The sequence below is a fragment of the Neophocaena asiaeorientalis genome, unplaced genomic scaffold, assembly GCF_003031525.2.
Source record: "Neophocaena asiaeorientalis asiaeorientalis breed wild unplaced genomic scaffold, Neophocaena_asiaeorientalis_V1.1 scaffold947, whole genome shotgun sequence".
NCBI classification, from domain to species: domain Eukaryota; kingdom Metazoa; phylum Chordata; class Mammalia; order Artiodactyla; family Phocoenidae; genus Neophocaena; species Neophocaena asiaeorientalis.
In genome coordinates this window covers 86844-102444 of record NW_020175906.1, presented here as the reverse complement: position 1 = coordinate 102444, position 15601 = coordinate 86844, and the positions used below count along the sequence as shown (strand labels likewise).

The 15601-nt window shown below is 36.7% G+C and overlaps 1 protein-coding gene across 1 annotated transcript in view; it reads left to right on the top strand.

Annotated features, from left to right (window-relative positions):
• The window catches only part of ALKBH8 (alkB homolog 8, tRNA methyltransferase), a 61316-nt gene extending 46404 nt beyond the window's left edge, over window positions 1-14912 (top strand). The window contains exons 9-11 of the mRNA XM_024732949.1: window positions 1121-1377; window positions 12794-12943; window positions 13945-14912. Coding sequence (XP_024588717.1) covers window positions 1121-1377; window positions 12794-12943; window positions 13945-14502 — 965 coding nt within the window. The 3' untranslated portion in view covers window positions 14503-14912. The remainder of the gene's footprint in view (window positions 1-1120; window positions 1378-12793; window positions 12944-13944) is intronic.
• The last annotated feature ends 689 nt before the right edge of the window (window positions 14913-15601 follow it).

Here is a 15601-nt window from a genome sequence, read left to right as displayed (position 1 = left end):
TGCTGCCACATGCTTTCTAATTATTGCTAAGTCTTGTCTGTGGTTTCTCTGGGAACACTACTTCTTTCTTTATTCTCTAGTATACTACCCATAAAAAGATGTTGTGTGCTACAGACTGGCTGAAGACAAAGGGAAATTATAGCATAGCCAAGAAAAGACAAGGACTCGAAATGAATATTAGACGTTATTGCAGAGAACAGGGAACACTTCAAAATTAATTTGAGACATTGTATCCTAAATTTCCTCTGTCATCTCCTCTACTTGCTGGTGTTCTCCTTAGGATTTGCTCATTCTATTGAAGGAGGCAACACAGTGTAGTCATTGAGAATGTGGATTCTGGAGTCTCCACTGCCTGGGTTCAAATCTTGACTCTATGACTTAACATCTTTGTCACGTTGGGATCATTATTTAATATTCCGTGAGTCAGTTTCGTCATCTGTAAAATGAATGTAATAATACCTATTCGTAGTGTTACTGTGAGGATTGAGACAATATATGTAAACCACTTCAAACAGTAGTCATTAAATCTTGTGATTATTACCAAATCACACTTTGTTTCTAGGTCTGGTTCTTCTGAGAGTCCTAGGGTCCCCAGAACTCCTACCAAGACAAAAACCCTAAATCCTGTTAATTGCTAAATTTCTTCTGGTTACACCAGGCCCATCAAGATGCTTTCCTGAATAAGAGGACCTTAATCCCAAGATGAAATAGGCATCTGCATTATAAGGCATGCAGAATTACAGTCATATTTTGTTTCAAATGGATTTACCCCTTCTTATATTAGACCCCTCACATACATAATTGGGCTTGCTAAGTAAGAACTACTTTTTTTTAACTGATAAATCAGAGCCTATTTAACCCTAGTCATCAAACGTGGATTGATTTGCTTTTTCTTTTGAGAAAACAATCATACCTTATGAATCATTTGGATAAAAATAATGGTTTAGCGATTTCCCTGGTGGTCCCGTGGTTAAGACTCTGTGCTTCCAATGCAGGGAGCGTGGGTTCAATCCCAGGTCGGGGAACTAAGCTCCCACGTGCCACGTGGTGCGGCCAAAAAATAAATTAAAAAAACAAACAAATAAGTAAATGGTTTATATTGCTTTCTTTTATTCATTAGGTTACCCTTTGGTCTGTGACAGCCAGATGAAGGAGACTTCCACATCATTTCCAGAGAGTGATAAAGAAGCCTCACAACTGGAGCAAGAATATGTCCATCAAGTTTATGAAGAAATTGCTAGACACTTTAGCAGCACGAGACATACCCCTTGGCCACACATCGTGGAGTTTTTGAAAGCTTTGCCAAGTGGTTCATTAGTTGCTGATATTGGATGTGGAAATGGAAAATATCTTGGCATCAATAAGGAGTTATATATGGCAAGTAATTGTTGCTTCTGGCTTTCTTTTTGCTTTATTTGTAAGGGTTATTATCACCTTCATCATGATATAATGCTGTGTTTTTAGGTCACTGCAGAAAATTGTAACCAACAGGTTGAAAATTAATGAATACTCCCATTCTTTTTTATTCCTCTAGAAATTTATGGGCATGCCATTATTTGCAGGTTTTTTTTTTTTTGGTCCCTTCAAATTTTGCTTTCTAAGATTATTTTATCAGTAAAACTGTCTTATATTTATAAAACTCTTTACAGGTTATAAAGGATTTTTATAGAAACCATTTTCTTTCCTAGTTCCTTGTAAGTATGAGAAGTATAAAGCAGATATTTTCGTCCATCTTTTATAAATGAAGAAACTGAGGCTCACAGAGGTTATATTACTTCCTTGGTGTTATATTATTAGAGGATATAACTGGAACTTGAACCCATGCCTTATGACTCCAAATCTAGTGTTCTTTTACTCATAATAGAAAAAAAAAAAGGTTAGTATTTATTGTTGTCTTACTGTTGAGAATATTAAACCTCAAGTAGATTAAAAATTTGACCAAGGTTATAGTGCTAGACCTAGGACTTGAACCCACTTCTCTCTGATGCCAACGTTTCTGTTTTCAGTTGTTATAATTTCCTTTTCTAATGGATCACTTTTTTCTCTGCTGTGCTAAGAAGTAGGAAGTTCTCCCTGCATTAGTGCATTGTTGTAAGTACTCATGTCAACACTGCTCTGTGAGGACTGGAGCTTCCCTTTCTCAAGATTAGGGGAGGAAGGACTAGAGTAAGGGGAGTATGTAAGGAGAATGAGAGCAGTCTACTTTCATGGGCTGTTGTAGTATATCAAATTGCTTGTAATCTTTATTTTTACCTCATCCTAGATATTGTACACCTACATGAAGAAAGAACAGCACTACTGCAATTGAGGAAAGGTAGACTTTGTGCATTAAGAGGCAGATAAAAGAATCGCTTTTCATCAAGAGAAGACAAGTATTCATATATTGTCATCATGTTTACAATTAAATTTTAGTAAGAATAAGGTCGAGTGAATTAAGTTTGTTCATGTTGAAGAGGAAATAGGTTTTAGATTTGTCACAACTCTAACCACAGCTTAAAACAAAGTATATCTTCTGATGTTTTAATCTTAAGGTACTGTCCAAAAATGTTTCTCAGGAAGCTCTGCTTTTACACTTTCTTGATGATAACCTGTGGCTATGTCTAGTCAGGTATCAATTGTGACAGTGAAACTAGGTTGAAGTCAAACACACTGACTTAGTCATATGATAATATTATCCTGTTACAGTTAAGAAAAATGATTTCTTGATAAACTGAACCAAAAACCTGAAGCTGATTCAAGAAGGAATATATTCAGAAGAAATAGAAAATCATAAGTGTACTCACTCTCCATAATCTACATTCATTTTATCAGTGGCAGTCTGCATGTGTTCTTTCCTGTCTGCTCTTTCTGGAACCTACTGCCATTGTCTGACCTCTAGGGAAGGCTCAGTAGGTGTGGTTCAATGAATGAATGAAAACTACTTGTCTGGGTTGGAGTTATGGTTTTCATTATACAAGAAATGGAATTATGTATGGTAAAAGAGAAAACTACTTTTTTAAGCTGCTGAGGCTCCAACCTGGATGGAGCAATGATACTTGAGTGTATTTTGAACAGCCATCTTTGAGCATGAAAATATGTGCATTTCTTGACATTCATGAGAGGATGTGACCTGAGACATTCATTCTGGGTATTCAAATGTATATCTAAGATAGTCTCAGAATTTAAAAAATTATTAGTATCACTATTTTATATAATTTACTTTACAAAGTATATTTTAAAAATACTAGCTGGGGCTCTCATGGAAATAGTTTTATAAACAACTATTCATTTCTCTTAGAAGTAAATGTGGTGAATCTGTTCTTATCTGATCTGAGTTATGCATGAGCTTGTTCTTCTGCTCTTTAACTCAAAATTTCTATATTCTAGCTAAGAAACATTTCTTATTTAGACTCCATAATTCCTAGCATCAGCATTAGCTGTTGGCTTTATTTTCAGAGTTAAATTTTATAAGAAAGATTTTATACCTTCAAGAAACTTATTGCCTTTATAATTGTACCAATAATAGATGAGATGTGCATACCCAGAGCTTGGGCTAGCTTATTCACTACATGATGTTCTGTGCATTGATTTTAGAGTGCCTTCAGTCTGAATGTGTTTCTTAGATAAATACTTAACTTAAAAACAAGACCTGTATATATATGCTGTCTATAAGAGACCCACTTCAGACCTAGGGACACATAAAGACTGAAAGTGAGGGGATGGCACAAGATATTCCATGCAAACATAAATCAAAAGAAAGCTGGAGTAGCAATTCTCATATCAGACAAAAGAGACTTTAAAATAAAGACTATTACAAGAGACAAAGAAGGACACTACATAATGATTAAGGGATCAATCCAAGAAGATATAACAATTGTAAATATGCTCCCAACATAGGAGCACCTCACTACATGACAAATGCTAACAGCCATAAAAGGGGAAATCGACAGTAACACAATCATAGTAGGGGACTTTAACACCCCACTTTCACCAATGGACAGATCATCCAAAATGAAAATAAATAAGGAAATGAGCTTTAAATGATACATTAAACAAGATGGACTTAATTAATATTTATAGGACATTCCATCCAAAAACAACAGAATACACTTTCTTCTCAAGCGCTCATGAAACATTCAACAGGATAGATCATATCTTGAGTCACAAATCAAGCCTTGGTAAATTTAAGAAAACTGAAATTATATCAAGTATCTTTTCCAACCACAACTCTATGAGACTAGATTAGGAAAAAATCTGTAGAAAATACAAACACATGGAGGCTAAACAATACACTACTAAATAACCAAGAGATCACTGAAGAAATCAAAGAGGAAATCAAAAAAGAAACAAGTGACAATGAAAACACGACATCCCAAAACCTATGGGATGCAGCAAAAGCAGTTCTAAGAGGGAAGTTTATAGCAATACAATCCTACCTCAGGAAACAAGAAACATCTCAAATAAATAATCTAACCTTACACCTAAAACAATTAGAGAGAGAAGAAAAAAAACCCAAAGTTTGCAGAAAGAAAGAAATCATAAAGAACAGATTAGAAATAAATGAAAAAGAAATGAAGGAAACAATAGCAAAAATTAATAAAATTAAAAACTGGTTCTTTGAGAAGATAAACAAAATTGATAAACCATTAGACAGACTCATCAAGAAAAAAAGGGAAAAGACTCAAATCAACAGAATTAGAAATGAAAAAGAAGTAACACCTGACACTGCAGAAATAAAAAGGATCATGAGAGATTACTTACAAGCAACTGTATGCCAATAAAACGGACAACCTGAAAGAAATGGACAAAGTCTTAGAAAAGCACAGCCTTCTGAGACTGAACCAGGAAGGAATAGAAAATACAAATAGACCAATCACAAGCACTGAAATTGAGACTGTGATTAAAAATCTTCCAACAAACAAAAGTCGAGGACCAGAAGGCTTCACAGATGAATTCTATCAAACATTTAGAGAAGAGCTAACACCTATTCTTCTCAAACTCTTCCAAAATATAGCAGAGGGAGGAACACTCCCAAACTCATTCTGAGAGGCCACCATCAACCTGATAACAAAAGCAGACAAAGATGTCACAAAGAAAGAAAACTACAGGCCAATATCACTGATGAACATAGATGCAAAATTCCTCAACAAAATACTAGCAAACAGAATCTAACAGCACATTAAAAGGATCATACACCATAGTCAAGTGGGGCTTATCCCAGGAATGCCAGGATACTTCAATAAATACAAATCAATCAATGTGATAAACCGTATTAACACATTGAAGGAGAAAAACCATATAATCATCTCAATAGGTAAAGAAAAAGCTTTTGACAAAATTCAACACCCATTTATGATAAATCCTTTATCAGTTGCTTCGTTTGCAAATATTTTCTCCCATTCTGAGGGTTATCTTTTCGTCTTGTTTATGTTTTCCTTTGCTGTGCAAAAGCTTTTAAGTTTCATTAGGTCCCATTGGTTTATTTTTGTTTTTATTTCCATTTCTCTAGGAGGTGTGTCAAAAACGATCTTGCTGTGATTTATGTCAAAATGTGTTCTTCCTATCTTTTCTTCTAAGAGTTTTATCTTACATTTAGGTCCTTAATCCATTTTAAGTTTATTTTTGTGTATGCTGTTAGGAAGAGTTCTAATTGCATTCTTTTATATGTAGCTGTCCAGTTTTCCCAGCACCACTTGATGAAGTGGCTGTCTTTTCTCCATTGTATATTCTTGCCTCCTTTATCAAAGTTAAGGTGACCATATGTAAATGGGTTTATCTCTGGGTTTTCTATCCTGTTCCATTGATCTGTATTTCTGTTTTTGTGCCATTACCATACTGTCTTGATTATTGTAGCTTTGTAGTATAGTCTGAAGTCAGGGAGCCTGATTCCTCCATTTCCGTTTTTCTTTCTCAAGATTGCTTTGGCTATTGGGGTCTTTTGTGTTTCCATACAAATTTTGAAATTTTTTTTTTTTTTTTTTGCGGTACCTGGGCCTCTCACTATAGTGGCCTCTCCCGTTGTGAAGCACAGGCTCCGGATGTGCAGGCTTAGTGGCCATGGCTCATGGGCCCAGCCGCTCCGCGGCATGTGGGATCTTCCCAGACCGGGGCATGAACCTGTGTCCCCTGCATCAGCAGGTGGACTCTCAACCACTGCGCCACCAGGGAAGCCCTAAAATTTGAAATTTTTTGTTCTCATTCTGTGAAAAATGCCATTGGTAGTTTGATAGGGATTGCATTGAATCTGTATATTGTTTTGGGTAGTATAGTCATTTTCATAGTGTTGATTCTTCCCATCCAAGAACATGGTATATCTCTCTGTATCATCTTTAATTTATTTCACCAATGTCTTACAGTTTTCTGCATACAGATCTTTGTCTCCTTAGGTAGGTTTATTCCTAGGTATTTTATTCTTTTTGTTGCAATGGTAAATGGGAGTGTTCCCTTAATTTCTCTTTCAGATTTTTCATCATTAGTGTATAGGAATTCAAGAGATCTCTGTGCATTAATTTTGTATCCTGCTACTTTACCAAATTCATTATTAGTTTTCTGGTAGCATCTTTAGGATTCTCTATGTATAGTATCATGTCATCTGCAAACAGTGACAGCTTTACTTTTTCTTTTCTGATTTGGATTCCTTTTATTTCTTTTTCTTCTCTGATTGCTGTGGCTAAAACTTCCAAAACTATGTTAAATAATAGTGGTGAGAGTGGATAACCTTTCCTTGTTGCTGATCTTAGAGGAAATGGTTTCAGTCTTTCACCATTGAGAATGATGTTGGCTGTGGGTTTGTCATATATGGCCTCTGTTATGTTGAGGTAAGTTCCCTCTATGCCTACTTTCTTGAGAGTTTTTATCATAAATGGGTGTTGAGTTTTGTTGAAAGTTTTTTCTGCATCTATTGAGATTATCATATGGTTTTTATTCTTCAATTTGTTGGTAGGGTGTATCACACTGATTGATTTGCGGATATTGAAAAATCCTTGCATTCCTGGGATAAATCCCACTTGAACATGGTATATGATCCTTTTACTGTGTTGTTGAATTTTGATTGCTAGTATTTTGTTGAGGATTTCTGCGTTTATGTTCAGCAGTGATATTGGCCTGTAAGTTTCTTTTTTTTGCGGTATCTTTGTGTGGTTTTGGTGTCAGGGTGATTGTGACCTCATAGAATGAGGTTGGGTATGTTCCTTCCTCTGCAGTGTTTGGAAATAGTTTCAGAAGCATAGGTGTTAACTCTTCTCTAAATGTTTGATAGAATTCGCCTGTGAAGCCATCTGGTCCTGGACTTTTGTTTTTTGGGAGCTTTTAATCATAGTTCCAATTTCATTACTTGTCATTGGTCTGTTCATATTTTCTATTTCTTCCTGATTCAGTCTTGGGAGATTGTACCTTTTAAAGAATTCGTCCATTTCTTCTAAGTCGTCCATTTTATTGGCATATAGTTGCTTGTAGTAGTCTCTTTTGATCCTTTGTATTTCTGTGGTGTCAGTTGTAACTTCTTTTTCATTTCTAATTTTATTGATTTGAGTCCTCTCCTTTTTTTCTTGATGAGTCTGGATAAAGGTTTATCAATTTTGTTTATATTTTCAAGAACCTTCCCTTCCTCTTTTGTTCTCTTTTGTGATTTGATGACTGTCTTTAGTGTTGTGTTTGGATTGCTTTTTCTTTTGTGTGTGTGTGTGTGTATTGTAGCCTTTTGGCTTGTGGTTACTTTGAGATTTTGATATAGCAGTCTATATGTATATATACAAGATTATTTTAAGTTGATGGTCTCTTAATTTCCAATGCATTTCCAATATCCTGCATTTGTACTCTCCTCACAGTTGCTGGTTTTTGATATCATATTTGCGTGTGGATGATTTCCTACCTTTATTGTATGTTTGCCTTTACCAGCTTTCCCATTTGTAATTTTGTTTTTAATTGTGGCCTTTTCTTTTCTGCCTAGAGATGTTCCTTTAGCATTTGTTGTAAAACTGGTCTGGTGGTGCTGAATTCTCTTAGCTTTTGCTTGTCTGTAAGCTTTTGATTTCTCTGTCAAGTCTGAACGGGGGCCTTAATGGGTAGAATATTCTTGTTTGTAGGTTTTTCCCTTTCATCACTTTAAATACATTGTGCCACTTCTTTCTGGCTTGCAGAGTTTCTGCTGAAAAATCATCTGTAACTTTATGTGGATTCCCTTGTATGTTATTTTTTGCTTTTCCATTGTTGCTTTTAATATTTTCTCTTTGTCTTGAATTTTTGTCAAGTAGATTAATATGTGTCTCAGCATGTTCCTTCTTGGGTTTATCCTGTATGGGACTCTGCACTTCCTGTACTTGGGTGATGTTTTCCTTTCCCATGTCAGGGAAGTTTTCAGCTATTATCTCTTCCATGATTTTGTCACGTCCTTTCTCTCTCTCTTCTCCTTCTGGAGCCCCTATAATGCAAATGTTGGTACATTTAATGTTGCCCCAGAGGTCTCTTACATTGTCCTCATTTCTTCTCATTCTTTTTTCTTTATTCTGTTCCATAGCAGTGATTCCACCATTCTGTCTTTCCAGTCGCTTATCTGTTCTTCTGCCTCATTTATTCTGCTATCAATTCCTTCTAGTGTATTTTTCATTTTACTTATCGTATTGTTCACCTCTGTTTGTTCTTTATATCTTTGTTGAATATTTCTAGTATCTTCTCAGTCTGTGCCTCCATTCTTTTCCCCAGATTTTGGATCATCTTTACTATCATTACTCTGAATTCTTTTCCAGGTTGATTGCCTATCTCCACTTGACTTAGTTATTCTTCTAGGGTTTTATCTTGTTCCTTTGTGTTGAACATATTTCTCTGTCATCTCACTTTGTCTCACTTTCTGTGTTTGCAGTTTCTGTTCTACAGGCTGCAGGATTGTAGATTGTAGGCTGCAGGCTGCAGGATTATAGGTGGGTGAGGCTAGTCTAGAGGGTTGTACAGGCTTCCTGGTCAGCAGGACTGGTGCCTGCCCACTGGTGGGTGGAGCTGGGCCTTGTCCCTCTGGTGGGCAGGGCCATGTCAAGGATGTGTTTAGAGGTGGCTGTGTGCTCAGGAAGAGTTTTGGCAGGCTGTCTGCTGATGGGTGGGGCTGTGTCCCCTCCCTGTTGGTTGTTTGGCCTGAGGCATCCCAGCACTGGAGCCTACAGGGCTGTTGGGTGGTGCCAGGTCTTGGTATCAAAATGGCGGCCTCCAGGAGATCTCACACCAATGAGTACTCCCTGTTACCTCTACCTCTGCCACCAGTGTTTTTATTCCCACAGTGAGCCACAGCCACTACCCCACCCCACCCCTCCAGGATACCTTCCAAGACCAGCAGGTAGTTCTGGCCAAGCTCCTATGAAGTCACCGAGTCCCTGGGTCTCAGTGTGCATGAAACTTTGTGTGCACCCTCCGAGAGTGGAGTTTCTGTTTCCCCCAGTCCTGTGGAGTTCCTGCAATCAAACCCTGCTGGCCTTCAAAGCCAAATGCTCTGGGGGTTCCTCCTTCCAATACCAGGCCCTTAGACTGAGGAGCCTGACATGGGGCTCAGAACTCTCACTCCCGCGGGAGAACCTTTGTGATGAATTTTCCAGTTTGTGGGTCACCCATCCGCAGGAATGGGGTTTGATTGTGCTGCAAATGCGCCCCTCCTACTGTCTTGTTGTGGCTTCTTCTTTGTCCTTGGATGTAGAATATCCTTTTTGTTGATTTTTGTTCAGCAGTTAGTTGCGATTTTGATGTTTTCTTGAGAGGACTTTAGTGTTTTTGTGAGAGGAGGTGAGCTCAAGTCCTTATACTCCACCATCTTGTCTCCACCACTGTCAAGAGTTAAGTACATTAATGTAAAGAATCTGCTTTAACATATGGTGGGTATTCATTAAAGGCAATTTCATTAGCCTGTTTACCTTTTTCCATATTTTGGATTATTTTCTTAGGATAAATTTTTTGAAGAATGATTATTGGATGAAAAATTGTGAACATTTTTATCTTTCTTAAAAAATGGTTTGCTAGGGCTTCCCTGGTGGCACAGCGGGTGAGAGTCCGCCTGCTGATGCACGGGACATGGGTTCGTGCCCTGGTCCGGGAAGATCCCACATGCCGCGGAGCGACTAGGCCCGTGAGCCATGGCTGCTGAGCCTATGCGTCTGGAGCCTGTGCTCCGCAACGGGAGAGGCCACAACAGTGAGAGGCCTGCGTACTGCAAAAAAAAAATAAATGGTTTGCCAAATTGCTTTTTAAAATTGGCCTAGCCAATTTGTACTGTCAACAACACTTTATGACAGGAAGTTGTATCACAGTGCTATCACTGTGGTATACTTTGGTTTTAAAATATTTTTGATACTTTAATAGAAGAAAAGTTAAACCTTGTTTAGTTTACTAAGTTGGATACTTTTTCATTTTTACCAGTACTTCCAGAATTTCATATTTAATATTATGTTGAAGACTTTAAAAATTATATAGAAGTATAAAGTATACATTTTAAGCCCAACCAATATGTGTTTTTATTGTCATTCATCTCCATCCCACATACAGAAATATGTAGCTTTACATGAGTCCCTTACCATTAATGAGTATTTATACATAAGCTATTTTCTGTCCTGTTTTTGACATTATGTAGCATTATTAGGGAGAATTTCAAATATCTGGTACTATCCTTGGTATAAAAACTTAATGGAATTTAAAAATAGAAAGGGAAGAGAAGAAAATACTGTTGATTTGACTATAGTATTTGGAAGACTCAGGCAAAATAAGTGAAAGGTGAAAGTACTGAGCCAGGCATGAGTCAGGACTACATTAGACCTGGTACTTTATGACTAAAATTGCCCCTGATTTCATTTGTTGGTGAAAAGGAGTGCTCTGTACAAATAATTGTAAGAGTCTGGCAGGAAGAAGAAGGAAATTTTCTCTAGTTTTTGTTCGGTTGCTCTTCTCCTTGTTCTGTTTTATCTGTGATCCTCAGATAATAACTTTCCTCCTCTGAGTAACTGTCAAGCTCTATCTCTGGGGATAGGCACATTGGATTTCTTCTTGTTGACTTTTAGCAAGGTAATAGTTGGGCATACTTGAAACTTCTGTTTCCATGAACTGAATTTTATTGTAATAAAACCTGGCATCTTCAGTAGGAGTTCTGTAGGAGTTGTTCCACGTGTGGATGTATTTCTGGTGTATCCGTGGGGAGGAAGGCGATCTCCGCGTCTTACTCTTCCGCCATCTTCAAGGTCCCCCTGGTACTGTCATCTTGATATTGTGACTATTGGCATAAGATATGGAAGAAAATAAATAAGAGTAATAGCCAGTTATATATCTTATACAGGTAAAGGGCGCAATTAAGTGGGAATTGTGCCACTGTTGTTATTAATGGGCCCTTAGTACTTTTCCATCTTAAAATTATATCAAAATGATATTGCTATACTTTACCTCTAGCTTGGTACCTTTTATTATACCTCAGATATTAATGCAGCTGTGGGCTGGAATACTGAAGCTATTTAATATTTATTAGAAACTGAGAAAATTGATATTAGGTATGACTGGCATGGCAGTGTGACTTAATAAGAATTGTTTTGACATGAAGATTCATATCTTTATTCTCAGATGGACTGAGGGAAACCTGATCCCTTAGCAATGATCAATGCTTACTTATAGCAAAAATTCAAATGAACCGAGGTGGCTACTTCTGTTAGATGAAATCTACTTATACATATCTTTTCTCTCTTGTAGAGATTGGGTTAAGAAGAAATATCTGGAGATAATTATTAGTGATTTAACATTCTTTAAGCTCCTCCTATTCCTCCCTCAATTTATATGTGCACATTGCACGTGCTTGTGTGTGCTCTCTCTTTGTCTCTGTCTTTGTTTCTCTCTATATATATGGTATTTTTAGAACTAAACAGCAAAACTGTGTACAAAAACAACAACAAAACTAGAGAGAATATAGGCAGTCCTAGCCCACAAATACTTGCCAAAGAACCAGACATATGCATAAGGCATGTTAGACCTCAGCTGCTTGGGGAGATGAAAGGATGCTGCCAGCTGCCTTCAGTGTTGTCATTCCCATAGAATGGTTTGGTTATGCCAAAAGGTTTAATTCAATAGCATTTTACAAATTTTGAATTCAGGTATTTAGCAGAACAAGACTCAATGGCTTTAAAAATTGAAATAAATTATTTAACTTTATTTGGGAAGATTTTATTTTATGATGGTGCAAGTAATACATATTGAAAAGTATAAAGAAGAAGCAAAAAAAATAAGCCATCCTCCTGATATCTGGGTCATTACTGAATAGTTTATATACTAATAAGAGATACCTTAGAACCTCTTTATTTGTAGCTTCCCCCAAAAGACTAAATGTCTATGTTTATGCGATAATTTCCATTTTAAAATGTGTGATATTGGACTTCCCTGGTGGTCCAGTGGTTAAGACTGTGCACTTCCACTGCAGGGGGTGTGGGTTTGATCCCTGGTCAGGGAACTAAGATCCCACATGCCGTGTGGTGCAGAATATAAGATACGATAAGATATAAAATAAAATAAAGTGTGATATTACAAAAAGATCAAGATTCTGGGTTATGATTAATTAGATGCCAATTAGGACCTCCCATTTCCACCAATGTTATTTTTATTCTAGTTATTTTGTTTCCATTCACTAATTTGAATTGTTTGATACCTGTTAAGGTAATAAATGCTGCCCTGTAAATTATATAAGCTGACTTTGTACTGGTTGTAAGAACCTATAATATCATGGTCTTAGACAATGAATATGAAATCTAATAACTTTATGACATTTAAACAAGTTTAAACAAGTTGTTCTGAAATTCTTTATCTGTTATAGATTGGCTGTGATCGTAGCCAAAACCTTGTGGACATTTGTAGAGAGAAGCATTATCAGGCCTTTGTCTGTGATGCTTTGGCAGTACCAATCCGCAGTGGGTCTTGTGATGCTTGCATCTCCATTGCTGTTATTCACCATTTTGCTACAGCAGTAAGTATTGTCTTTCTTGCTCCAAGAACTTGTAACTAAGTGGCAGGAAATGTTCATGGATTTTACTGATTTGGACCCCATTTTAGCTTTTCCTTTCTTTCCATTCTCTTTTGTTGTCAGTTTACTGCAGTTTTTAAAGAAAACCTGTGGAATGGAGATGAGTTACATGGGAGCTGTGATTACTTAAACAGAGGTCTGATGAGACTATGCATTTATTGCTGCACATTTCTGCCTTTTTCCTACCTGAGTCTTACTCATCTTTAAATGTCTTCCTCAAACCCACAGAGTCGCAGAATTTAGCTGTAAGAGACTTTAAGAGATCATCAGCTCTAAGCCTCTTGAGTATTCTTTCTGTCTCCTCAGCCTCTGAGCTTCTTCTTTATTTCCGTTTCCCATCTTGCTTTCTCGGCTCTCACTCTCATTCCTGACATCTGAGTCTCATGTTCTTCCCATTCTATTTTTCTTCTTTTCCTGTTCTTTTTTTCAAAACTCAGGTATTTATATGGTAGTAGTACGCTGATGCTTTTAATTAGTCACTCTGCTTCTAATTTTAAAATAAGTGAATTTAATATTTTATATTTTTCTTATAGGGAAAAAATCTTATTATTCCTAGGTGTTACTCGTTTCCCCCAATCTAAGCAATAACATTATAGATCCCTTTGTGCTGGAATTCCTGGCAGTTTCAATATATCTTATGATCTCAACTGAATTTCAAACAAAGCAGAAAAGCCTCTATGCCTCTGTATTATTATCAGAAAGAAAAAAAAAGTTTTCCCCTTTTATCAACACTTTTTTTCCTTCTCAATTGCAGAGCAAAATTCTCCTTTTTTCCCCCCTTTTTTAAACTATAAGATTTGTTTCATGTTTGATTTTCTGTACTGTCCATCTTAATTGAAAATAGTCCTATAGTCAGTTATATTTTCCTGTTTCCTCTCTGTATCTCTTTCTCGTTGATAAATGGCAATATGGTTTTTTGTTTGTTGTTTTTTTGTTTTAACTAGGAGCGTAGAGTGGCAGCTCTCCAAGAACTTGTTCGACTCCTAAGACCTGGTGGGAAGGCACTCATCTATGTTTGGGCAATGGAACAAGAATATAATAATAATAAGTCCAAGTATCTTAGAGAAAACAGAATTAGCCAAGAAAAGAAAGAGGAAATCAGCAATGATACATCAGTGCAAGAGTTGCTTGTGAAGCAGATGCCTGATGTGGGCAATCAAGATTCAGCACCTTCTGTTCCCTCCATTAATGACTTTCAGGATAGAGGATATAATTCAAGGAAAGTTACTAATTCCAAGTTGCCTATTCACACTAATAGGACTTCTTTTCATTCTCAAGACTTACTGGTTCCCTGGCACCTTAAGGAAAATCCTGGTAAGGGCAAGTCTATTGAGCCATTTGGACCATTAGGATCCCATGACCCAGGTCCTGTGTTTCATCGTTACTACCATGTGTTCTGTGAGGGAGAAATGGAAGCTGCCTGCCAGACTTTGAGTAATATCAGCATACTGCAAAGCTACTATGATCAGGGGAACTGGTGTGTGATTCTTCAAAAGGTCTGATCATCTCTATGAACATATATACAGTGAATAAATGCTCAGCTTTTTTTTTAAAAAAAGGAGATTAAATTACCTGTATTATTAGTTAAAGAGAAACCGTGTGGAAAAGTATCAAAGGAGAGTGCCTGAGAGAAATTGTAAGTAGAGATTAGTTAGGAAATATTCGATCTTCTACTATTGCTGACATCATTTAATCCATAAATGTAGGCTTCTCCTATAGGGAGTAACAGGGATGGTTTTTTAAAGTGATTGAAGTAGTTTGTGAAATATTTGGGATCCTAGGGTAAGAGCACAGCATTTTAAAGATAAACTTTTGTTATAAAGTGTTACTAAATGAACTAAATCGTATAGAATTTTAGTGAAGTAATCACATAACATTTTATCAATAATAAAGAAAATATTCCTGTTCAGTAGAAAATTGTCTGAAGTTTTATCTGTGATTGTTAGCTCTGTAAAATCATAGATGATAACCACTCTGTCACTACACCTTACTAGCACAGGGCTTGACACATAGTAGGTACTCAGTAAAATCTTAGTCAATTGGATAGTACCCATATATTAATATAGGAACTTTCATCCAGTAATTACTTATTAAACCTCTACTCTGTACCAGTTACTATTTTAAGCTCTGGAAGGGGAACAGTGAACAAGAAAAAAACAAAGTCCATGCCCTCATGGAGCTTACATTCTAGAAGGAAAGACAGACAATAAGCAAACAGATACGGGTGATAAATGCTATGGAAAAAAATAAAAACAGGAGGGGGTTTCACGTGAGAACAAAAGGTTATTTTTAAAGGGCTGAAATAACTACTAATCCTGACTATAGTTACTACCAAGAGTTAATTGGTATTCCTAATGCATTGATCTGGATGCTAAAGGCAACCCAAATATGCTTTTTTTTTTGGCTGAGCGGCATGTAGGATCTTAGTTCCCCGACCAGGGATCAAATCCTCGCCCCCTTAACCACTGGACTGCCAAGGAAGTCCCTGCAAATATGCTCTTTTTTCTTTAAATTGTTTTTTATAAATTTATTTATTCATTTATTTAATTTTTGGCTGCATTGGGTCTTCGCTGCTGCATGCCGGTTTTCTCTAGTTGCTGA